This window comes from Diabrotica undecimpunctata, chromosome 5, assembly GCF_040954645.1.
Source record: "Diabrotica undecimpunctata isolate CICGRU chromosome 5, icDiaUnde3, whole genome shotgun sequence".
NCBI lineage: Eukaryota > Metazoa > Arthropoda > Insecta > Coleoptera > Chrysomelidae > Diabrotica > Diabrotica undecimpunctata.
This window is the reverse complement of record NC_092807.1, coordinates 31,267,161-31,294,300: the sequence shown is the minus strand read 5'-3', so window position 1 is coordinate 31,294,300 and position 27,140 is coordinate 31,267,161. Positions and strand designations below refer to the sequence as shown.

General features: G+C 32.9%; 1 protein-coding gene across 2 annotated transcripts in view; it reads left to right on the top strand.

Moving 5' to 3' along the window:
* The window catches only part of LOC140441242 (uncharacterized), a 71,455-nt gene that overhangs the window by 35,512 nt on the left and 8,803 nt on the right, over positions 1-27,140 (top strand). For both annotated transcript variants that reach the window (XM_072531838.1, XM_072531837.1), the window contains exons 2-3: positions 14,132-14,563; positions 20,503-20,641. In XM_072531838.1, coding sequence (XP_072387939.1) covers positions 14,132-14,563; positions 20,503-20,641 — 571 coding nt within the window. The remainder of the gene's footprint in view (positions 1-14,131; positions 14,564-20,502; positions 20,642-27,140) is intronic.

Below are 27,140 nucleotides of genomic sequence, written 5' to 3'. Positions count from 1 at the left end.
CAACAGATTAAATTTTTTTTTGCAGAGCCAACACAAAAAGTTTAAGTGTTTTTGCATACAAAAGGGCATTCAAGCTTTCAAATAAAAGTCGAACCATTGAAATCAGTTAAATAGGAGAGCCTAGGGATTTCTTAAACAACTGCACTCTTTTTAAGCTAGTAAACAAATACAATAACTTCTTCAATTTTCAATTAACATTTTTTTCTAAACTTATGTAGAAAGTTCAGCAAAAAACGCGTATTTTAAGAGAAAAAACATTAAGATTGGTCAATTAGTTCCGAACTGATGATTGAAAATGACTTAACAAGTAATCGATCCGGGATTTGTTAAATTAATTTTTTATTGAAGTTTATAAAATTAATATTTAATTATAATTAATATTTACAAGTGAATAAATTTAGATTAATTATTAAAAATATTAGATAACATTGATATTGTAACCATAACGAACGAAAAAAAGGAAAAATGACGTAATTTTGCAAGTGAGTAATTATTTTTACGTAAACATATGGAAAAGAAATAATTATATTCTATTAAAAGTATAATATTTCTTCTTCTTCTTCTTCTTTTTATATAGACATGACTCTGTCTGTTTTTCAATGTGCCTCCAGTAAGTTGTCGTTTCATCGTTTTCTGGTCTTCCTACTGATCGTCTTCCTGTTGGGAAACCGTCTCCGCTCCCAATACCAATTATCGTTCCATTCTACTCTTCTATTTCTTACCCAGTTCTTGACGTTCTCCACCTTGTATCTAGGTCGTATATCTGTACTTCTAGCTCTGTCCCATAGTGTCTTACCATAAATTTTTCTAAGTGTTTTCATCTCTGCTGTTTCATTCTATTATCTGACCTTCCAGCTCCAATTTACATATTAGTAAATTTCCTGTTGTAATCATGCATTTTGTCTTTTTTGGGGAAATTAACATGTTAAATTTTCTGGCGGTTATATTAAATTGGTGCAGCATACGTTGTAAATCATCTTCACTTTGAGAGAGTAGTATTACGTCGTCTGCATAGCAGATTATTTTAAGTTGTTTTTCTCTCATTTGGTATCCTTTTTTAGTTCTTACTTTTTTTTATTATTTCATCCATAATCAGGTTGAACAATAGAGGACCGACGAATGAATCTCCCTATCTTACCCATTGCCAGCTTCAATAGGGTCGGTTAGTTCTTCTTCTATTTTTACTTTTATTGTGTTGTTTTGGTAGATATTTTCGATCGTTTTGATTATTCCTAGAAGTATCTCTCTTGTGTACAGTAAGTGGATAACGTCTTTTAATTTGAACCGGTGAAATGCCTTTGTAAGGTCCACGAAACATCGATATGCCGGTTTGTTGTATTCTAACGATTTCTCTTGCATTTGCCTCATTATAAATATAGCGTCGGTACATGATCTTCCCGACCTAAAACCTTGTTGTTCTTCTGCTAGTGTTATCATTTCATTCAATTTATTTGTTATCACTTTGGTTGTTAATTCCTCTGTAATTTTCCGGGTTTGATTTGTCCCCCTTTTTGAAGAGAGGTATTCGGATGCTTGATCTCCATTCTTGAGGAATTTTGTTTTGTTCTATTATTGCATTCTGTCATCTCCTGGTGATTTTCTATTTTTTATTTCCTTAATACTTCCTTTACCTCTTCCCCCTCAATATTTATTTCTTTGTTTGTCGTCACCTCTGGTGTTGGTGGTTCATTATCGTCACCTTTAGCAAAAAGGGATCGAAAGTAGTCTACCCATGTTTCCTTCTGAATGTGTTTCGTTTTTATAAGTTCGTTCATCTATTTTCTTTGTCTTCTGATCATTCTCCATATTTCTTTTTGTGTTCCGTAGAAATCGTGTTCCATCTGTTTTGAGAAACTCTGCCAGTGTTCCTTTTTTTAATTGTCTAACTGCAGTATTCGTTTCATTTCTGATTCGTTTATAGTGGTTGTATGCCTGTTGTGTTCTGTATTGTAAAAAGGCTTTCTTCTTTTTTTCATATTTTGTCTTCACTTCCTCTTTAAACCACATCTTGTTATTGTTAGTGTTCGCTACTTTCCTCTCTCCAAGTGATTCTGTTGCTGCGTTAATTATCTTATTTTTGAGTTTTCCTCAGCTTTCCTCGATGTAATTGTTTTCAAATATTTCATTCTCAGCGATCATCTCTGATATTCTTTTCCTGTATAAGTATTCCGTGGATTCCGTTTTTAGTCCGTCGACTTTGATTTTTGTTTGTGTTGGCGCCGCTCTTTTAGGTGGGAAGTATTTCTGGATTATTCTTATTTTACATAATACTAGGCTCTGGACGCTACCTTACGCTAGGTAGCGACCACAGCCTAGTATTATTACCACAGCCTACCTTACGTTAGGCATCTTACGTCGATTATTTTTGATGGATGTATATCTCTGTTGGTTATAACATAATCTATCATAGATCTTTGTCCACGGGTGTTATTAAATGTATATTTGTGTTGGTCTTTGTGGTCAAAAAATGTGTTGTTTATTCTTAGTTCGTTATTCGTGCAGAAGTTGATCATCAGTTCTCCATTATCGTTCTTAACATTCTCGTTATGTTTTTGTTTAATGCAGGGTATTACTTGATTGCCTATTCGAGCGTTAAAATTCCCCAATATTATCGTCTTTCCTCTGATTTGATCTACTACTTGTTTTAATTGGTCGTAAAACGCTTCCTTTGTTATTTAAGGCTTGTTATTTTCTGGGCCGTATACTCCGATGATGTTCAGGTCTTCCTTCTCACTTCTTATCTTTGCTGTTACTATTCTTTCTGATAAGTGTTGACACTCTTTGATGTGATTAAGTATAATATTTGAACGTTTTAATTCATGGGACCCCAGTTTAAAAAAAATGATAACAATTGGTCCACTGAAAGCAGAGATAATTGAAATTTTGTTCAACTTGTGATTTCATTTTTGAGATGGATGAAATTGCTATCCCCACCACTGCCTCTCGTATATTTTTCTGATATTTTATGAATAAAGTTATAAATCAACATTTTAACCACGATGCACAAAAGAAAGAAGGGAAAAATTTATATTTACTAGGTACTTGGCACAACAAAGTTATTTGTTTAAAAAACAGATCTCAAACCTTCGTACTATTGTCGTAAATGCCAGTCAACTGTGTTCGATCATAAATTCGAAACTAATTGACCAATCTGAATGTTTTTTTTAAATATGCGTATTTTGCTGAACTTTCGATGTAAGTTTAGAAAAACAGTGTCAAATAAAAATTTAGTAAGTTATTGTATTTGTTTATTTGCTTAAAAATTGTACAGTTGTTTAAGAAAAACCCTAGGCTCTCCTATTTAAATGATTTTAATGATGACTTTTATTTGACTGCTTAAATACTATATTATACGTAAAAAAACTTTCATATACTTATTTAAAACTATTTTTGATGGCTCTGCCTAAGTTTGAAAATTAATAAATTTTTGTTCAAAAATTTAGATTGCAAAATATTTTGCAGACTACTTGATCGATTGTGCTTAAATTTTGTATAGTGCTTTTCTATATTTTAAAAATTTTCTTGGTGAATTTTGAAAGTTCTATGTGGCTGTTACATACCTGAAAAAAAAAGGATTAAAAAAACATTTATTTTTGACCATTTTAAATTGTTTTTTTCTAATTTTGCAATAATAATTATTTTTTTTTAATTTGCAATCAATTTTGTTTTATAGGAAATTTAATTGTAAAACTTTTTTGTAGTTACAATTTTTTTTTAAATGTATAGCTGTCGAGATATAGCAACGAAAACAAGAAAAATCATTGAATTTTTCTCATTTTTTTCACAAATTATTTAATAAAAAAATCTGCCCACCTGTTGATGTTTACGCATAGTTAAATTATCATTTCTAATAATATTTCAAAGCGATTAAAGCAAATAACTAGGATTATATACGAATCACCAAGTGAGGGTGTTTTAGAACAGATACGTTTATAAGGGAAACTTTTATGAATCGGTACACCTGGACTTAACATTACATTAACCAAATGATAATTATTTAATGATTACTTAGCTGACCTTTTATGTCTACGTTACTATTTCAGCGTATTATTTAAACGCTCTCTTTTGGAGACACTAAAAGTGTAATTAGTAAACAGAAAATTCCATACACTTAAGTAAAGTAAAATCAAGTAAGTACAATAGTTTCTTAAACTTCCTATTTCCTAATATTTTACTGAATCGCTAAGACAATTTCTATCTGCAATAATGATTTAAACACTTTAACTAATAGGTCCCTCATTACTAATGCGTAATGTTCGATGACTAAAGTGATGAATAACAAACAAGTATAGAAAATTTATATTTATCTATTGTTTAAATCGTAAAAATGGAAATTTATTATATCTAAATGTGTTGTATATATTATAACCAGTTTTATACATTTAAAATTAGTTTTTTTTACAAAATAAATTTCTTTTTCATTTTTCTATTATCATATAAATTTCATGTCCGCGAGCTTTACTATTAAACGCATGAATAAAACATGTTGAAGCCATGAATGAAATAGTTCATGCCAAACAAAAATCAATATGTTTTTATTAGATCTTATATCGTTATATAACTTGCCATAGTTGTTTTGACAGTAAAGCATATTCCCCAAGTAACCCGTTTACACATTTTTAATATTATTTCTTACCATAAAAGAACATATTGTTAGAAATCAAATCCATTTAATCCTGATTAACAAGCGATTCACACATTTTTGTTCTCAGTGAAACATATTCTGAAGCTGATATTACGTTACAAGCTTACAAGAAGCTACAAAAGCTCTGTATAAAGAAAATAAAGTGTCCATTAAAATGAGAACAAGAATCATAGGAGACTTCACCACAACAAAAGGGCTCCTGCAGGGTTGTTCCACATCTCCAATCCTATTCAAAATATACTTAGAGAAAGCCTTGACTACATGGAAAAGAAAATGTGAAGGCATGGGAGTACCGGTACGGAACGAATACCTATATACGTTAAGCTTTGCAGACGATCAAGTAGTGATTGCACAAGACCAAGACGACCTCAGCTACATGATGAAGAAACTACAAGAAGAACCAAGGCTGGCCTAGATATTAACCTCGCGAAAACAGTGTACCTATCTACAACTGAAGAAGACATAGAAGATCTACAGATTGATGACAACGTAACAAGGAAAGGATAAATTCAAATACTTGGGGTTTATAATCACGAAAAAGGCAACAACACATTAAGAAATTACACAAAGATTAGGACAAACAAGAACAGCAATCCGACAACTTAACTCAGTATGGTGGGATAGACACCTAAATATGAAGACAAAAACACAGATTTATAAAACATTAGTGCGAAGTATTATGACATATGGGGTTGAAAATTGGATCATAAACAAGAAAACCAGCAGTAAGATAGTAGCAACAGAGATGGAATGACTGCGAAGATGCTGCAGAGTAACAAGAATGGATAGGAGAAGTAATGACGAAATAAAACAAAGAACATCAATAGAAACAGACATATTAACTTATATAGAACAAAAAAGACTAAAGTGGTATGGACATGTAAGAAGAACTAGTGACAGCAGATGGATAAAGAGAATAACCGAATGGAGCCCCATAGGAAGGATTAAAAGAAGACTACCCCGAAAATCCTGGAGGAACGAAGTAGATGACGCCATGAGTAAGAGAATAACGCTAAACGATGGAAAATAGGACAACAGAGAGAGATGGAAACGGTTGAGCGAGGGAAGGCAGTGAATACTGTAGAATTCCTGAATATATATATGATATTAAGACAGATCACAATTATCTCGTCAACACAATACATTTTAAATTAAAACAAATTCGGCAAAAAAATATTAAGAAATACGACATGCGACTACTGAAGAAGGAATATCTGAATCGAATATTATTCAAATTAAAAAACCGTATACCAGAGACTGTAACTGAACACGGGAGAGCGGACACTATAAAAGCAATTAAAGTACTACATGAAGTTATTGAGGCTATACTACTAGAGCAAAATCTACGACCAAAAGGAACATAGAAAAAAGCGAACGACACGCGAAATTCTATTTATGATGGAAAAGAAAAACTTATATAATAATCCTAAACATCTTCTTCTTGATGTGCCTATCCGTTACGAATGTTGGCGATCATCATGGCAATCTTATCTTATCTTCAGCAGCGCGGAATAGCTGCACAGATCCTAAACATACGGCCCTTAATCCGGGCATCCCTTTAGTTGGGAGACGTTTCGAAGAATCTCCCTGTTAGCTAGTCAAGAAAAGTGTCTAAAAATTCCAAAAGTTTGATAGATACCTACTTGCAACGTTGAAAGTCTGTTTCGACCAAGAAAACGGGACAAAGTTTGTATTCGATATGCATAGACTAAATACCTAATATTTAGTATTTAGACTAAGGTCCAGCAAGTATTTTAAAACAACGGTTGAAGACGTAAATAAAACCTATGTCCGCCCACGAAGCGACTGGTTTTGGATCAGTTTCGTTAAATTTCTAATGTGAAAAAGTTATTTTTATTCTGAAAAATCAATGGTCTTTAATTTCCGTATAATTTGGCTTATCTTAAAGTATTTATATCCTAAAATGTTTACCAAATATAATATCGTGCTACAAAAAAATTGCAACGCAGCTGTAACTACAGGAGGAAGGTCAAACAAAATCGGTTTTAGACTTATTGGAAACCAGTTGGAGTCGGATTGCCACGTGGGCGAATCCCCGTGCGTTTACACTGCCGGGATCACAAACCAGTTGGAAGCGCAATCGGTTCCATATTGCAAGTTTAAAACAGGTTGCGCCGTAAGCGCTGGACCTTAGTGAAACCCGATGGCCAAACTCGACAAAAGTTTTGCATACCTCTGGTCCAATTTTTGTTCCATATTTAAAAATACATTTCTCAGTACATGTTGGTCCCATTTTTCTCCATTTTACTAATTTTCCTATAGCCACTGATGTGGAATCTTTGCCTTTGTTTCTCAATTTCTTAGCAGTGTCTCTATTTCTCTTAAGTTTTCGCATTTTATTCGGCTAGCAATGGGATCTAGTTTATCTCCATTATTAGCCGATATATTTATGGAAGATTTTGAAACAAATATTATTTCTAAACCAAATTTAAAACCCACAGTATAGTGGAGATATATAAATAATGTATTCTAAATATAGCCTCATGGATCAGCGTTGTTGGACACATTCCTGAATGATATAAACAATAAAGAAGAGACAATAACATTAACCATGAAAAAGGAATATAATAACACACTACCTTTCCTGGATGTTTTAATATCTAAGATCGATACTGGTATGAGACTATGGTATGGACTGGTCAAATCGCAGTATCAATATTAAAAAGAGTAACAAAAAACAAAATTTGTTTAATTTATTAATGTTTGTATTTTGAGAACGATTTCTGAAATGGAAACTGAAACGTCAATAAACTTATTTTAAACTTCAATTGTGGCTTATTCCCGTTAAAATAGTAATTACTCCGCTAAGGGGTTTGAAAACGGAATGTGGTGGAACAAATATCCGTATAAATAACAATAATAGGATATTTTCACTATTTGACGACCATCAAATTGTGTTAGCCTACAACTCATATGATATAAAATTTACAATCAAAAAACACAAAATTTTGTAGGTATACGCATTCTATCCTCAGCCAACATGGGATAGTTCCTGGATTGGTATTATGTAACATTAAATTATCTCTAGTAACAATAGAACCAGAATTCATACAAACGGTTAATATACAGACAAAGCTTCTAGAGAAAGTACAAGAATCATTTTTTTTAAATAAATTAAAAGAGAAAATAGCACAAAACAGAAGATACAATGGCAAGAAAACAAAGTGGGCAAAAATTAACAAAAAAAAAACAAGAACTTCCTACCTCATTCTATTAATAGCCTAAATAAAGTTACGATTGCAGACCTCTTTTATTAACAAAAGAAGAATCATTATGAATTCTGGAAATGTATACTAAACTTATTAAATTTTTTGGTATGTTATTTAAAAAATATATTTCAATTTTTATAATTTGACGCGAATATATCAGACGAGAATCTGCCAAGCATAACGGCGTCAATAATTGTTGACAAATAACTATTATTTGCTTTGCTAAATCCTGGTTCCATATCTAATTATACTTATTTTGAAATATAAAAAAATAAACTTTATGTTAAGTCCTACCAAAAAATCAACAACAATAAAGTAATGTCGTAATTACCTGCCTAATTTTGCCGAATTTATTTCCTCACAATATTTTTATTTTTACAATAAATAATTTTATTTTTTGTTATAGTTCAGTCGTAAGAGAGAAAAATGTCACTCAACCTCTAAAAATTATATGAACAAACTGAATTTTGCTGAGAATGTCAATATTCCCTCTCTCTTGTCGTTTCTCGATTACTGAGGATCGTGATTTCTTCCAATATTCCTAACAATTTTTCTCCATTGGTCTCTATCTTCAGCTGCTCTGAGAGCTTCACAGAATGAGATTCCAGCTGAATTCTTAATTTGATAGGACCATCTAGTTGCTGATCGTCCTCTTGATCTTCTCCCCAGAACGTTTCCAGAAACAATTAATCTCTACAAACTATCGTCACCTCTGCGAACCACGTGACCGAAAAATTGCACAGAATACGTTGCAGACATATTGTGGACAGCCTTTTTTAATCTAGAATTAGCTTAGAATGAAAGCGTTTACCCTATGAGCTGTCCGAGGTATGCGCAGCATTCTTCTCCAGCACCACAGCTCAATAGCATCAATTTTTTGGCGCTCGCGTCCGCGAAGGGTCCAAGTCTCTGCCCCGTATAGAAATATTGAGAATAGAAGGGCATTCACCAGTCTCATCTTGATATTTTGAGAGATAGATCTGTTTTTCCAAACTTTAGTTAGGCGACTCATCGAATTTTTTTGTCATACCAATACGTCTCCGAACTTCTCCTTTACAGTTACCGTTGTTAGTTATACTAGACCCGAGATAGACAAAACTATCCACTATCTGGTATTCTTGTAACATGTTAGTCAGTTGAATAGTGTGGAATCTGTCGACCACCATTATTTTTGTCTTAGATTTATTGATTTTCAGACCAACTTTATTAGTTTTGTACTCAATTCTTCGGAGGAGATTAAAAATTTCTTGCTCATTTGCTGCTATAAGTGTAGTGTCATCAGCAAATCTTAAATTGGAGATTATCCTACCAGCCACTGTTACTCCACCGGCCTATCCATCTAAAGCCATCCTCATGACATGTTCTTCATAAATGTTGAATAAGTCAGGTGACAACACGCATTCTTGTATAACACCTCTCTCGGTCTTGAATTGGTTTGAGAACTTCTGATCTACTCGTACTGTTGCTATATTGGACTGGTACTGATTTTTAATAAGTGTCACTCCAATGTGCATTGAAGTGCCCATTTATATTAAAATGGACCACAGAATTATCCAGCTTACATAATCAAATGCCTGTTGGTAGTCAACGAAGCATATAATCATAGGTACTTGAAATTCTTTAGACTTTTCAATGAGTTGTCTCAGGTTCAGGATTTGTACCCATGTACAAATCCTGAATCTGGTTCATCTTAAGTCTTTTAGTCTCACTATGTGACCTGCCCAATTCCATTTCAGCTTGGCTATATGTTCGACATCAGTGATACCTGTTCTTTTCCTTAGGTCTTGGTTCCTTATTTTGTCTTTTCTTTGCTGAATTAAAAACTCACCAACTCACCTTGCCAGCATGGTGTTTTAAGGCAAAAACCTCCCTTTTTGTGTATCGGGATATAAATTGAGGTACACCAATCAGATGGCCATTTTTCTGAATTCCAAACAATGACACAGATAGATAGACAGTGACCATTTTTGGACATATCATCCATTGCCTTTTGAGACTTTGTTACCTTCCAGAATTTGTTACCTAGTAACTGTATTATTTCACCTGGTATTTATCTTTGACTTCAGCGAGTAAGAAAGCAGGTTTTCTAAGGTAGTCAGACGGCCATTGATTTTCTGCTGGTACCTCGTTATTTTTATATAGCTCGCCACAGTAGTTTCGTCATGTTTCTAATATTTCGTCAGTATTGGTCTTTAGATTACCCTCCTTATCTATTACAGACCACGTTTGAGGTTTACATTCTCTGGTAAGGGACTTCTCTTATGTCAACATTGGGACCCCAAAAAACGATACAAAAAAGTTTGCCACTCCTACCCCGTGCTTCCTAATTTGTACGCACTACAAAAAAATGTTTCAAATAAGAAATATAGCTGAGATAAATTTGAACAAAAACATTTGTTAGCACTGTTGTGTAGAATGAATCGTTCTCTCAGAAATAACGACTGAAGCGACTATCGATTTTAAATGTCAGTTACGCGGTGAAATCAATTTTTTAAATAAAGTTTGTATCAATTCGATCAAAATGAACGCAAAATATTAAGGAAGATATTTGAACCAACCCAATGCAGCGATGGCTCGTGGAGAATTAAAATGAACCACGAGCTGGATGAACTAATGCAGAGCGCAGATATTGTTAGATTTGTAAAGTGACAAAGACTAAATAGGCTTATAGAGCAGTAAAAGTAGTCCAAAGATGGAAGCCCCAAGGAAACAGAACACGAGAAAGGCCCCTAAAAGAAGGATAGACGACGTAGAAAGGGATCTTAAAACCATGAACATCGGGCAGTGATGAAGGAAAGTATCCGACAGGGCAGAATGAAAAAACATTGTCAAGCAGGCCAAGACTCACAAAGGGTTGTAGCGCCATTAGAAGAAGAAGAAGAAAATCAATTCGATCAGTAAAAATTCGATATCTTTTGACCAGAGTGTCCTATCCACAAAAACCAAAGTGCCTTTTAAAAGTGAAGAATGCAGCTTTTGTATATAATTTTTGCATTTTGCCTCAATTGAAGTTAGTTTCTATTTCTATAAAGCTGTTAACTAAATAAATGTTGCGCGATTATTATCATTTTTTTATTATTCTATTTCCACTACTAGATCCTAATATACAAAACATATAATATGAAATTTCGATTTTAAGTTTTTTAGTTTTGAAACACCTACTTGTGCAATCGAAAAAATTTGTTTAGTTCGGTAACTGTCATTTTTGTGTCTGTTTTGTTTTTAATTTGAAGTGTGTTTCTTTCTTATATTTTAATTGATATAAACAACAAACAATTATTAAATTGTATTTTACCATGTTTTGAATAATTGTAGCTCTCATCTGATGATGCCAATGAAAATTGGCGAAATATAATGAACTGTTGAACAGAGTACACTTGGCTTTCAATCAGCTGTATACCCAATTAACCTCAACCTCCCTTTTCATCTACCAGACCAGCTGTTATTTTAGAGGATATATATATATATATATATATATATATATATATATATATATATATATGTATATATATATATATATATATATATATATATATATATATATATATATATATGTATATATATATACGTAGATTTTCGTAAAACGTAAAACGTAAAACGTTTCAATGTTTGGCATTCCTTTCCCCAGGTAGCTGTAGCTTCCTCCGTGGTTGGTGTTAGTTGTTGCCCTGGAAACCATCAGGGTCTTCTAACTCTAATGCCACAAATTGGTTGCATTGCTCCTGTAGTGATCCTTTCCCAAGTTAATATGCTCCTTTTCTAACTTGGCTGCACCGTACTGAAGACGACCAATAGTCAGAAATACGTATATACGGTTGCCTTCCATCGATATACCATATTTGGTTTTCTGTTTTGCGAGACATGCCATTACTTTTTACTTATATATATATATATATATATATATATATATATATATATATATATATATATATATATACGACCTACATTTTCTTGGTAAATCGATTAGAGGGGTTTTAGGAGTGAAGCCCGGGGGTAGGGGGTAGGACTGGCAAACTTTTTTGCATCTTTTTTGGGGTCCCATAATTGACATTTTCAGCAAAATTCAGCTTGTTCATATGAATTTGTATGAATTTTAGCGGTTAATCTTCGGGCATCTTCGTCTCTAGAGTATTAATCACTTTAGGTTTATAGCCATTTTTGACAGACACAATTAAATTTGTTAGACAATGAAAAATAGTATTACGTGGAAAATATTACACACAAGATTATGTCCATACTATTGAAAATTATACATACGTGACCTTATCGATTTTTTTAATGTATCCTTAAATGCTAGTCGCATTATTCAACAATGAATTTAAATGTCGTTTTAAAAACCAAAGCTTTTAACGTCAATGGATATGTAATACTCTATCAAAATAAGCCAATTTAGATAAAGAAAAATATACTTGGTGTTATTTATGGGCACCTTGAAAATAAATAAACTACCTAGAAAAATATAGTATGTATTAACATATTTTACATGGTAAAGCGAAATAAGTGCTGCTCACAATAGTAAATCATCGTGTTCCATTTTTATATCCATGATATGGGGAAATTTTAGAAACAACATTAAAATGGCTCAGAATCCTGGCATATTCACATAATTTACTCACACTCACAAATTACATTTTACTTGTTTTGACGTTTCGATTACCAATCTGGAAATTGTTTTCAAAAACTCTAAAATAAAATTATGAATGATCTTAACCTAAAAATGTTTATCTATAGTATAAAAATGAATCGCAAAATGTGTTGGTAAGCGCATAACTCAACAGCGCATGGACCAATTTTAACAATTCTTTAAAATGTTCCTTGAAGTCTAAGGATGGTTTTTACGGCAAGAAAAATTCGAATAATTTCCGGGAAAACCCTAAAACAGCCCTTTTCTTTTTCCCATGCAAATATTTTCTAACTAAATGTAGAGTCAATTTGAACTTTATTGCTATTCAATAAAGTTTATATTAAATTACAAGCACTCACTGTTGTCTAAACAATGTAGGTGTGTTCCTTTTAATAAATTCCACAGGGAGTTGCAAAATAAGACAAAAAAACAACTTTATTTTGACACTCCGTATATGGGTAAAACATTGACATTTCCCAGAAAACATTAATACAGTTATTACTTAGAAATAGATCTGCAATGATCTTTTTTCCATAAATAAATAAAATCTTTTATAAATAAATAAATAAATAAATAAATAAAAATCAAATTGTTCCATAAATATTTTTCCCATACAAATATTTTCTAACGAAATGTAGAGTCAATTTGAACTTTATTGCTATTCAATAAAAAATTACTAGCGGACCCGATAGACATCCGTTCTGTTAATAGATTTGGAATGTGGCAGTTTATTTCTTTAATTCTCCTGAACAAAACCGTCACCATGATGAAAAGTACGTAAGTATCTTCTAGTTCTATTCATCAGTTCTTTGTGTATTCCCACGTTTTGTCAGGCTCTCTGGTAGTCACTGATAGGTCAACTTCTGCTAATGCTTCTCTAAACTTCTCCGGGTGTTTGGGAATAATTTTTTCCCTTTTATTTGTGATTGTTTTACTGTGTAACTTAATGCGAAATTCTGCTTGTAATATTTTGTAATCGGAACCACAGTCTGTAGTTGGTTGGTCTTCACGTTTATTATTGAGCTCCTCCATCGTTTAGTGACAAGAATATACTTTATTTGGTTTTTGTATCGTCCTCCAGGTGAAGACCATGTTGATAATCTTGATATAATGTGATAATCTTGTAGCGTCTAGTGCACATTATTTTTAAAATAATTGCTAATAGGACAGAAAGATTTGATTTCATTCAGAAAGTTTACCGCAAGATCGCTCTGAGGATTTCAAAAGGATAAAATACGTATAAGCGAATGGTGGTGCTCTGTATTGAAATTCAATTTTAACTGTCTTTCGTATTTATGCGCTTACTCACGCAATATGAGTACTAGAAATCCGTTAACGATGGGTTTTTGCCTAGATATGTTGACGTGTTATGGAATGCAAATTGAAGATTCTTCATGTCACTCATTTATCGTCTGTTTGCTGTGTAAATTACAGAAAGCACAGATTTGGCATTTTCCTGAATTGTTTTTAAACGTAAGAAATCTTTTAATGGTTTTTGATGTGAAATCCTTTCCTCACCTAGAATATTATCCCAAAATAAAAAAGATTTTATTAGTACATACACATCATTTGTTTTTTTAAGAAAATTTGTTTAATGATAATTTCTAGTTATTTTTTTTTGCTTTATTTCAGCAAACATAGCAATATCAACTTCCAACAGCACAAATCCCCAACACAATGATCAAAAGACAACAAACAGCCAAGTTTCAATAAATACTTCATCTATCACAACCAAAGAAGATATAATACAAAAATCAGTGTTGAATGCTACAATACACGGAACTAGTTCAGATGTAAATCAAACAATAAATTTAAATTCAGCAACATTAAAAAGCACCGATTTAGAAACCACCACTGAAAATTCTGAAGCTACGAATTCTTCCAACTTTATGTATGATGTGGCTCCCACTGAAGAGAAAAAATCCAATAATTCTCAAATAGATACTGAAGTTGAGGATCTATTAAAAGTACCAGAGCACACAGATTACGATTCAGTACGAATAACAGTCGATCCCGACCCGGTTATATTTTTAAGCGACGATTCAATTAATGTTTGGAAATTAGGTAAGAATTTATAATTTTACTACAGCTTATCACTCACAATACTTTAAATATTTTTCTTTATTTGTGTTAACATTTTTAAATAGGTATAGATAATTGTTCTGATAAATGCATTTTGTAATTTTAGTACGTTTGTATTAGTTTGTTAATTAAATATTATGTTTATATGGGATTAAGCCTTGGATTAAGCCTTGGATTAAGCGACAGTTAATTGTAATGAGAATTAAATTTTTAATTACTGTTTGACGTTTTTAACCAAGATTATTATTTTTAAAAAAATATAGGTCTCTTATAAAGTACACACAAAATATAGTTGAAATTATCAGCATAAGGCCCAGCATTGTATATCTCATCTTCAAACTGAATGCAAAACCTTAAGGTAATCCAGACATATGCTCTAACGACTACCCACTCGGATGAAGAAATTAAAGAATTTTATGAGGACATTTCACACCAGCATATTACACAATAATTATGGGCGACTTTAATGCGAAAATGGGGTTTAAGTTTAAGTCAGAGACTCAACAAATTTTTAATAGGCCGCGACCACAGATTAACCTGAACTAAGATACTATTAAATGTTAAATTGGATAGAACAAAGATGATCCTATAAACAAGAAAAAAGAAATGGATTCCCACAGAAAACAACGACATGTATGAAGATACACTAACCAGACATATACAAGACTTGCAAGATGAAATAGAAAATGTAGATCAAGCAAATGATAGTATAACGAAGACTCTAAAAGAAACGGAAAGGTGATGCTGCTCAACCGTTCTGACCCATAAACAAAAACTAAGTCAAAATACCAAAGAGCTAATAGGTAAAAGAAGACAGCTGACGGAAAAATATGTCTCCAACTACACAACAGTAAAGAAATTATATAAATATTTCCACGGTCAATCCGAAAAGACGTAAGAGAAAACAATACAAAATGAAATAACTAAAATAATTCAAAAAAACAAAAGTTTAAAAGTTTTGAGACGAAATACGAACAACATAGACAACAAAAATATGTACAAAATTAAAAACAGACATGTAAACATTACTGTTGATAGAACCAAAATCCTTGAGGTTGTCGAATCCTTTTATCGCGAAATGTATGAGAGCATGCGGGACGTTGGTGGCAGGGTGTTGAGGAGGCGGGCCCCTGTCATACAATCAGCTACAGCCCACCAACAAGAAGAATCACAAATGAGCCAAACAACAACACGAGCTTCACTCGCTGAAGGTGCTGCGCTGGAACATCAGCCGGCGCTCACTCAAGCGGGACGACCGAGGCAGAGCACCGACGAAAGGCAAGATCAGCCCCTGCTCAAAATCACAAACCAGGGATCAGAATTAATGCCAGAAATAACTCCATACGAAATCAAAACGGCACTTTTAGAAATGAAAAATAACAAATCCCCTGGCGATGACAGAGTAGTGATCGAAGATATCAAACTAGGTGAAAATAAAATGATCCAGGCTTTGGCCAAACTTTTCACCAAATGCATCTACCAAGGAAAAACTCTTTCTTAATGGAACAATGCAGTCATTATTTTAATACACAAGCAAGGACACATAACAGATCTAAAAACTACCGTCCTATCAGTTTGCTTTTACACATACATAAACTTTTCACAAAAATTATCAAAAAAAGACTGTACGCTAAATTAGACTTTTATCAGCCTAGAGAACAAGCTGGAATTAGATCGGGATACAGCACTAACGACCACTTACTAGTAATAAAGAACCTAATAGAGAAGTCTGCAGAATACAACAAACCATTTGCACTGCTATTTGTGGACTACGAGAAAGCATTCGACACCACAAGCCATCAGAAAATGTTAAAAGCATTAAAATAATGCCAAATAGACCATCGCTACACTAAATTAATCAAATGTATCTACCTAATGCCACAGCTAGCGTAAGACTACCTGAACAAAAAACAAATAAATTCTGTATACAGCGAGGAGTACGACAAGGAGACACCGTCTCTCAAAAGCTATTCACGACGCTTTTAGAACATACTTGTAAGAAGGCACATCTGAACGAGTATGGTATCAACATAAATGGAGAGAAGCTCAGTCATTTGAGATTTGCAGATGACATCGTCCTTATAGCCGATCGTATGGATGATGCAATAATAATGTTTGAAAAATTATATCACGCTTCCTTGGAGATCGGACTAGAGATTAATATGAACAAGATGCAAATAATGACTAATCTGGTGCTAATTCGAAATATTGCTGTTGATGGAAGGGATATTGTACAGACAACCACGTATAAGTACTTAGGACATGAAATTCGGTTGGGCAGAGATAACCAGACATGTGATCTCCCACGTCGCATAGGATTAGCCTGGGCAGCGTTTGGTTAATTAAACTATGTATTTAAATCTGATCTACCCATCTGCCACAAAAGGAAAATCTTACACCAATGTGTGTTACCTGTACTCACTTATGGAGCGGAAACATTAACACTTACAAAAAGGCAAAAAGGGGGGGTGAATAAGATTCGTGTGACTCAGAGGGCTATGGTGCGCCAGATCTTGGGCGTCTCTCTGAGAGACCGAATCCCAAACGAAGAAATATGTAGTAGAACAAAAACAATAGACGCCACCAAAAAAATTACATCGCTAAAATGGAATTGGGCAGGACACGTCGCCAGATTATCAGACAACCGATGGACAAAATGTATTGTCGAGTGGAGACCAAGACAAGAAGCAATACGGAGTAAAGGACGTCCACCAAATAGATTAACAGACTACCTGAAGCGTGTTATCAATAAGTAGATGTAAGCCGCACAAGACAGAGACATATGAAAAAAGCTGATGGAGAACTATGTCCAGCCCATCTTGTACGCGTTTCTTGATTGTTTATAGTGTTTTGTTGTTTCCTTTCTTCATTCTGGTGAAATTCCTTGTTTATAAATGAAAATGAATAATCATTTTTTGTCAAAACCTCAAAATGTTTTTTCCTTCCTGAAATGCATTTTTATTAGAGCACGGTTTTGGGCTCTATCATATAATAATTTGATAATTATTTTTTTATGTTTACGTTGTGGTTAGAGTGGTAATTTAAATATCTGTTGGTGGGTGTTGGTTTTCTGTAAACTTTGGTTGCATATCCTGTATCCTCTTTTGTGATTAACACATCCAGAAAAGGAAGTGAGTTGTTGTCTTTTTCCAAAAAAGACATTGCTCCAGGGGAATGAAACCAAATTTTGGGATATTGTTCGGCATAACAAAAGACGAAGATTCACCAAATTTTAGCACAAAATATTGAGGATACCAACACATGGTCTTAGAGAATATCTCTGATGTACCTATCTGCTGTTAATGCTCCACCATCAATCACCAGTAGCTTTGTTTGTATCCATAATTGAACCTCAGGAGGACGCCAAGGAGAACAAAGGTGCATGTGTGAGTAAGCGCGTGTGCGAAACAAGAGCGAGTAAGCTTAGCCTTGCCGTTGCCGTGGACCGTCAGAGATTTGTGAGATGCAGTAAGGGTAGCACCGCACGGTAATATGTAATTATGTTGGCAATCAAGCCTTTTTATTATTGTAAATACGTAAACAGAAGCCTTTTCGTTTTATTTCACACCTAAACAAAAGATAAAGTGTTAGAATGTGTTAGAAAGAGAAGTGTTGAAGTGTTAGTTATACTTGGTGACAACATTCTTATCATTTTAGAGAAAATAAGTACAGTGTATTTAAACCTTTCCACTTTACCGGGCCGTAGGCGGTCCGATAAATACTTAGCCTCACCGCCCGATAGCGCCACTATCTTAAGAGAAATCTACTATCTTATAATTAATTCTCGTAGATGGCTAATGTCAAAATTCCAGTCAAATCGGACTCGTAGTTTTGGTTTGACCGTGTGTGAAAGCGGGCGTGTTTGCAGATTTTAGAAAAATGGAAAAAGAGCAATATCGGTCGGTGATTCGATTCTTGTTTTTGGAAGGAAAATCGCGCAGCTAAATTAATAAGCGCTTGGAGGCTGTGTACGATGACTCTTCTCCTTCGATGGCAACCGTCAAAAATTGGTTTAACGAGCTTCAAGGTGGTTGCACGTCGGTTTTTGATAAACTTCGGCTCGGTGCCCCGAAAATAGCTACCACGGAGGATAACGTGAAAAATACCCACGATCTCGTATTGGCAGAACGTCGACTGAAGGTTTGCGAGATAGCTGAGAAAGTAGTCATCTTAAAAGACTGCGTCATACTGTATGAAATATAGTTAACTATTTATGTACAAACTACTACACAAGGTATTAATTTGATTTAAAGTCGACTTCAGAGGTGAAATGTGAAAATCAAGGGGTAAAAAGTAGTAAAGAAGTAAATAGAAGCCAAGAATCTTCCGACACTCCATCCGCTTTTTCAGTCTTTTGCCTCAGTATTTAAATATAATGTTAAAGATGACAAAAAAATTGAATATGTGTCATTACCATTTCAAAGGACCAGCGCTACACACAGAAAATGTTTCATTTCTGATTATTAACTTAAACACCCATTAAAATAGGTTGCAATTAAAAAATGGAAAAACCTTTTTAATCAAATTATCAATTTTTAATTCATATTGCTTAGTTTAAGTGGTTCACACGGGCAAGTCTAGGGTTCAACTTAAGATCTTGATTTCAGTTTTTGAAAAAAGTTAGTTGAATAATAATTTAAAATAATTTAACAAACCGGCGAAAGAATGGCGAAATATACGAAAATTGTTCTAAGGGTGCAAAATAGTTCATTCTCAGTCTAAATTAAAGGTATTGATGTCAACTGATGGCTCAAATAATTTTCAAAAAAGTAGCGTCTGTCTAACTAAAGGTCTAACTCAAAAACGGCAAAAACGTGGGAGAACTGACGCGACGGTTCTAATCAGATTTTTGTCTTTTAAATCACCATAACTCTGATGATATTCAATCAATATAACAATCATAAATAATGATATTGATGTTAGCTATTTACTAAAATAACTTTTAAAAGAATAGCGCATCTCTAAATAAAAATGTAGCTCAATGAACAGCAAAAAACCGGTTTTTTCGATTTTTAACTACCTTGTACTACTAAAAATTCTGAAAAAGTGCTGGAAGATAGTTTTAGTGATCGCACATCATATATATATTTTTTTTTGAGCGATGCATATTTTTTGCTATTTTTTAATAGGCGTTTAAATTTTTCAAACGATCAAATCAATTTAAATTTCCCGCCAACTCTCATTTTCGGTCAAATAGTTTTATAAAGCACAAAGAACCTTTAATTAAAAAAACAAAATCTATTTTGGTAAAAAAATAAGTTAATAAAAAAATGAGTTATGGCCAAAAAACAATTTTTAACGTTTTATGAAATTTTGAGTATATGTGTTAATATTGTAGGCTAAAATTTGGTGAATCTTCATCTTTTGTGACGCCGAACATTATCCCATTGGGGTCAAGTTTCGCTGGGGCAATTTTGACATTCTTTTCCGGCTACGTCCTTTGATTGATTCTTCTTTATTGTTAATGTCCATTAGAAATGTATTCAACGCTTCTGGTCTATGGGGCCTAATGGAGAACAACATATCGTCTATGTTCTATATTTCGTCTATATTTCTCCACCATACTGTGGATTGTTTGTCTTGCTTGTGTACAATGTTTTGTTTGAAATCCTCCATGATCTGAATATATGTGCTATTAAGTAAGATAAGGATTAGCCCATGCTCCCCGTAAACATATGTAATTTCGAAGAAATCGTATTTTTCGCACTAAATAATTAAAAAATAACGCCAAAATGTCTGCAGAAAATGTGTAAGTTTTGTCACCTGGATATTAAGAAGTCTTGAGAAATACTTTCTCTGGGCTAAAATAGTAATTTCGTGTATTCAGTGACGTTTTTGTTTTATTACCAAATTGTTATTTGCTCACAACCCAACAAGTTTTTAAATTTTAAAATGAACTCATACCCATATTTTATGTTTAGCTTCAAAAAATCACGATGAGCTTATGCCTGAACGCAAAGGTTTAGTACCTGGAAAGGTGGCGGCGATCTTAGCTGGAGTATTTGTGGCATTATCAGTTGTGGGCTACGTTGCATTATTAAGTTGGAGAAGATATTTAGAGTAAGTAAATACTTTGGTCAAAATAATTCGAACAATGCTTTATTTATTTATTTTATTTTAATCAAACTTTATCAATGTAAAGTTTTTAGCGACATATATACATTTGCATGAGATAATTTACTGATAAATGTTAAATTTTGTTTAAATATTAATGTCTTTGAGAAGTGCTATCAAACGTTTAATTTTACAATTTTCACTTGTTAATTTGGTGATGAGGTTGGTCCTTATTTCTAACGATTTATATTAAAAGTATAGCAATGTTGATGTTTGAAATTTGTTTCTTGAAGACAAATGATAAAAGGTGATAGATCATTGATTAAAGATAATTGAGAACTACTTTCTTATGAAGCACTCTCCACAGAATCTCTTAAACAACTCTATCATATGCTTTTTCAAATCAATGAACACCATATGGGCTTTTATATATTTATTCCTATATTTTTCTATTGGCTGCCTTATACTGACCTTGTATAAATCCAAACTGATTTTATAGGATATTTCAGTTTCTTCACGTTTTCCTCTATCAATTACTCTCTCCCATATTTTTATGGTGTGTCCCATTCACCTAGCATTTGTCCCACTTCCATATCGTCGGCTTCATATGAAAAGTGCCCAAATCCAAATTAACAAATTTTACAGGAGACGAAAAAACTAATTAAAAAAATGCTTTTGACTTTGTCTTATTTGACACCGTTACTTAGAATAGCGGAGGAAAGATTTTGGAGTTATGTAATTTTTAATTAAGTATGACAATATAAAATAACATACAAAGTAAATATTTTATAATGTAAACAAAAAGAGAAATCAAACGATTTCTACCTGGCGAACCCGAATTCAAATTTTTACCACTGTGCCTTCTAAAACTTGCAAAGCAAACAGTTTGATAAATTACTCGGCAAGGGAATCTAAAATTGCATTCCACATGCCGTTCATCATGGTCAAAATTCGTAGTAAATTCAGTTTCTGGTACTCCAAACGGAGTAACGGAGTAAAGTATAAAACAGGTATTAGATGTTTGTTTCGATACAGGGCAGCGACAAGCTGCTTATACGTATTTCGACCTCTTTAGGTCTCCTCAGAACGGTATAGCCACTGCTCTGAACCAAAACAAAAATCTTTCCCGTCCTAGACAATATACCATTCTGAGGAGACCTAAAGAGGTCGAAATACGTATAAGCGGCTTGTCGCTGCCCTGTATCGAAACAAAAATCTAATACCGTCATTATGTTTTATACTTTACTCCACCAGAAACTGAATTGGTTTACACCAATCTTTAATCTAATATGGTATAAGATTAAGAAACTGAAACATTTAAGTGTATACACACTTAAAGAAAAAATTCACAGATACGGTAAGATAACACAGAGACGGTAATATAAGCAAGCGCCTTTACTCAAAGATCGCCCTGCCAGAAGTGGTCTTCTTTCTCTCCAAATTTTACAAGCTTGCCCAAAAATAAGGTGTGATATCCCCCACTTAAAAATGACAGGCCAGCCTGTATGAATTTCTAGGAAGGTAAAAGGTTCTAACGACATCGAAAATAACGGTACCCTTCTAGCTAGGAACGTGATGAAAGATAAATCCTTTTGGATTAGGTTCTCTCAGAAAATTACTCTAACGTGCATTCGACGATATTTACCAAATTTATCAAAAAAAAATAACCGAGGAATAACCAACCCGGCGTTCTTAGTAAGTCGGACCTTCCGTGTTTTGAGATAGTCGGTAGATTTAAATGAAATTTCCTAATGGTAAACACGACCACCTATATATTATTTGCAAATACGGCCATCGGCGTCTCAGCAACGGGGGTAAAAGGATTAAAAATTATTTAATATTTTAATTATATAAAAAAAATGTTACTGGATTAATGACAAAACCCTCTTTCTACGATTCTGTTATTAACATGTTTGCACTTCGTTTACTTTTATCGCACAGACTTGGATTAGTCACACGATGCTCCAGTCGCCAGGTCCAGTACGTAATTAATATAAAATACCTAAAATAAACAAAAACTTATATTTGGGAGGTTCAAAATAATTATTTTAAACAAGATTTTTTACAAGGTTATGGTAACACTTTAGAACAAGTTACGCGTGGCCACTGTCAAAAATATCAAACTTTTCGCAAATGTTGGAGATCATCTTTCAGTTGAAAAAGACGGCCGAAACAGATGCATAAGATGCCAAAAGTTGTTTCTTGCAAAAATCTTAGGTATTTTAAAGAATTTAGAAAATATATAAAATAAAACTCATTTATCACTATTATAGTATTTTCTTTTTAGAAACAGAGGCATTTTTTATGATTTTTAAAGGCAGTCAACGTGTTAAAGTTGATTTTAATGAGAGAGGAATGAAAGAAGAAGAGGTCCTGGGAAAAAAGCGACATTCGTAGCTGTCAAATACAAGATTTTGGTACGAAACTCGAAATGCAGATGGAATTTTTACATCTGCTAAAGAAGGAAAATTATAACTGAATGACAGATGCACGTCTACACGCTGGAAGCGTAAACATTTCAAGAAGAATACAGAAGTAATTATAAAGTATGGAAAATCTGGATTACCGCCATACATCTTTTAATTTACGTCTATTAATAAAAAATATTACCTACAGTTAAAATTACTTCTAATAAAATGACCTTAAACCCTACTCACTTTACAAGTTAATAAATCTTTGATTAGATCAATATTGGCACAGAGCAGTAGCAAGACAAACAAAAACAAGTTAAAAGTCAATTAAGTGCCGTTGATTGGTTTATTAATACAGTATTGCATATATTTTAAAGTTAATATTACAATGTAGAAACAGTTCAGTGAACGTAAAATATCTAAACTTCGCATAAATATTAGAATAGAAAGATCAAAAGTGAAAATATCGAAAAGATTAATAATTTCGGATATTATTAGTTTAAATTTTGGGAAACATTATAAAGGAATATTTCTATGTGTAAAAATACAGGATCACTATACTAAAACAATTTTTAATTGAAGGTGATCACTTGGCAACATCGCTCTTAACGAAGCCTTTAACGATAACTTTTCTACGAAATCATATTCCACAATATTTTTAATTATTTATTTAAACACATAAGTAATTACGTAAAAATTAAATCTAAGACCGATGTAATTATTAAATTATCATGTGTCTTTTGACAAGTATCTTATAGTTATCTAACAAATTAAAGTAAAATTTTATTGTTATTATAGGGTACCTAATACAGTACTTCAAAAAAACAGAAAACTTTGGAAAATACTTATTTTTTTCATTAGACTAACAATCTGAAATTTTAACATACGATCTCGTCATTCCACGTCATTTTCTATTTTTATAGAATTACTGTGTGCTGTAAACGTTATATTTGTTTTTCTTAATTTGAAAGTTTTCTGGTGTTTGTTTATATAAATATAAAAATATAGTATAGTTCATATAAATATATAAGTTCATATAAATTAAAATGAAGTAAGCTAAACTATTATCATGTGAATACGTGTATATAGTAGTGCATTTGTTTATTTCAGAAAATTCTTGAAATATGAAATTAAGATGGCACTAACTACTAAAGAGTTAATAGCTTTGTTAGAAGAAGACTCAGATTGTGAAAATGCTGACTCACTTAATGTGGTTTATTTGCCGCCGAGATTAGATTAGAAAGTTTCTGATGTAGAAGACATTATGATAATATTATTTGTGAAGAATCAATAAAATCGTATATTGCAGGTACATAAGAAATACAAGTGATTGGAAATTCTGACGATTCTGATTATGATATTCCTCTGAACCACAGATAAAACGTCCAAAGAAAAAACCAGGCAAAAATAGTAAATCCAAATTTGTCTCAAGTTGTAAGAACATATACTCCTTCATGCTCAGTAGTAATTCAACATCAGTCTGATTGATATTTAAATAATATAAAAGCCAAGCATGGAGGCAAGTCATACATTGAAGTTTTTTCACTCTTTTTTGATAAAAAAGTAATTGAGAGCATTCTATTTTTTACAAATATTTATGCATCGCAGAATAACCGTCACGATTTTAAAATGAATAACATAGATTTAAAAAAAAATATTAGCATATGTATAGTATCTCGTTCACACTCTGCTTCAAGTTGATATGCATTGGTCAAAGGATGGGGGTAAAGAAGTGCACATTATAAAAGAAAGCATGAGCCGACATAGATTTATATTTATAATTTATAATAATGAAGAAACCGCTACATCAGTGTCAAATTTAGTACATGGACGTCAATCTAAATTTGCTTTACCAGATGAAACCAGATTCGACAATATTGGCCACATTACAAAAAGAGACGATAGTGCAAGAATGTAGGATATAGTAATACTATTTATTTATGTAAAAAGTGTAGAATGCAACTACACCCCGAATGTTTCGAAAATTTTCACCTTAAAATTTAATTTACATTTTAGATACAATTTGTTTCTTAATTAAAAATTGTACTGTTTTCCTTAAAAATAAGAAAAAAAAATCTTTTTGGTTGTAAATTAATCTTAATTTATGCGTTTTTATTCCAATCTAATAAATTAATTGTCAAATTTCTCTTTGTATATTGAGCGGCCGTTAATGGGTTAATACTATATAAAGAATAAACTTGCCTCAAATTTACTTTACTTACCCCAAAACTATTTTAAAGTTAATAATAAAGTCTATTTATGATTTTATATATTTGGGCCTGCGTAGCGCAAGCGGTTGGATGCTTGGCTCGCACGCCGGTGGTCCGGAGTTCGAATCCTACCGCCGGCAAAGAACAACTAGACATTTTTAAAAATGTCTAAAGGCCCCAGGTCGACTCAGCCTGAATACAATGAGTACCTTGGGTAAAACCAGGGGTAATAATAGGCGGTTGAAGCGTAGCACTGGCCATGTTACTTTCCTTGTATACCGTAGGCCCTAGATATAGCAGACTACCCTGCTATACTCCCAAAGCCGCGAAGCGGTATAAAACTGGAGACTATTATTATTATTATAAAGTCTATTTAATAAATATTTTCCCAACAAATAGAGCACACTACGCCTATGCACATATTTAATGTATAACCAATAAACTAACATATCAAATTTCTCTCATTCCCATTCTTTCTATGAACGTAAATATATATAGACCAGCAAAATATTGATAAGTTTACCGATGTTTCAAACTATTCATTGAACTTGTCTCACTATACACTCGTGAATCGCACCAATTTATATTGTTACGTGGGCAAATTTTTATGAGACTATATTACTTTTTTGCTTATTTATATGGGCGAAGCATACACAATAAAAATGACCCCGGTAAGATTTTACTGCTGACATTTTACATGGTTGCCGCTACCGTTTAGTTCAATTTGTAGATTAGTCACCTTTAATTGAAAATTGTCCGACTATATGTTATTTGTCAATCTTCTGACAGTTTGTGATTATCATTATAAATTTTTCCACAACAGAATAAAGATAATAAAATGCTCTATTATAAAAAAATCCTTAAAAAAACAGAACTAGCAAAGAGCAACCGAATTACATGTTGGCACTCCATTTAGTTTGTAACGATGATACATCAAAGTTCGAAGTACAGTTCGTTCGAGTTTGAAGTACACTTCAAAATATTATTTTTACTGATATAAAAGTTTTAATGCGTTCTGCAGCAAATTAGTTTTTACTGGAAAATACTATTTGTTTTAAAGTAAAACCAACGCTAGGAAACAAGTGTAAATATATACTACAGATATACATACTCGGATTTGTCGTTGAATGTCAGATAAAATAATTCGGTAAGAATAAAAAACCGGACGTTGTTGTATAGAGGTATAAATCTACTGATTACCGCACTTAAGCTTACCACAAAAGTCCTAACCAACCAAATCAATAAAACAACAACTTTATCAGATGAACGACAAGGATTCAGATCCGGAAGATCCTGCGTAGACGCCGTATTTGTACTAAGACAAATCACAAAAGGCCATCAAGTACAATAAACCAGCATATCTATGTTTTATAGACCTGACAAAGGCTTTCGATAGCATCCAAGTCGAAGACGTCTTACAGCTATTGTATAAAAGAATCATACCAATCAATATTATACAAACCATCGAAAACATTTACTTCCATAATCGAATACAGACAAAAATAAATAGAAAACTAACACAGTGTATACCAGTACAAAGCGAAGTCAGACAGAGTGACTCGTTAAGACCACTTCTCTTTAATATAATAATGGACGAAATAATACAAGCAGTACGTAAAGGCCATGGTTACGGAATGGGGAATAAAGAAATCTAAATATTATGTTATGCAGACGACGCCGCATTAATCGCCGAGACAGAAGACGAGCTCCGAAGATTAACACACATCTTCAACACAACAGCTAATAAATACAATGATAATATCAGCAGAAAAAACCAAATGTATAACAACACCTAAATACCCACTACGATGGAAAATCGAAATTGATGGAAAAATAATAAAGCAGGAAGCAATGTTTGGATATTTGGGAATAGACATAACTAGT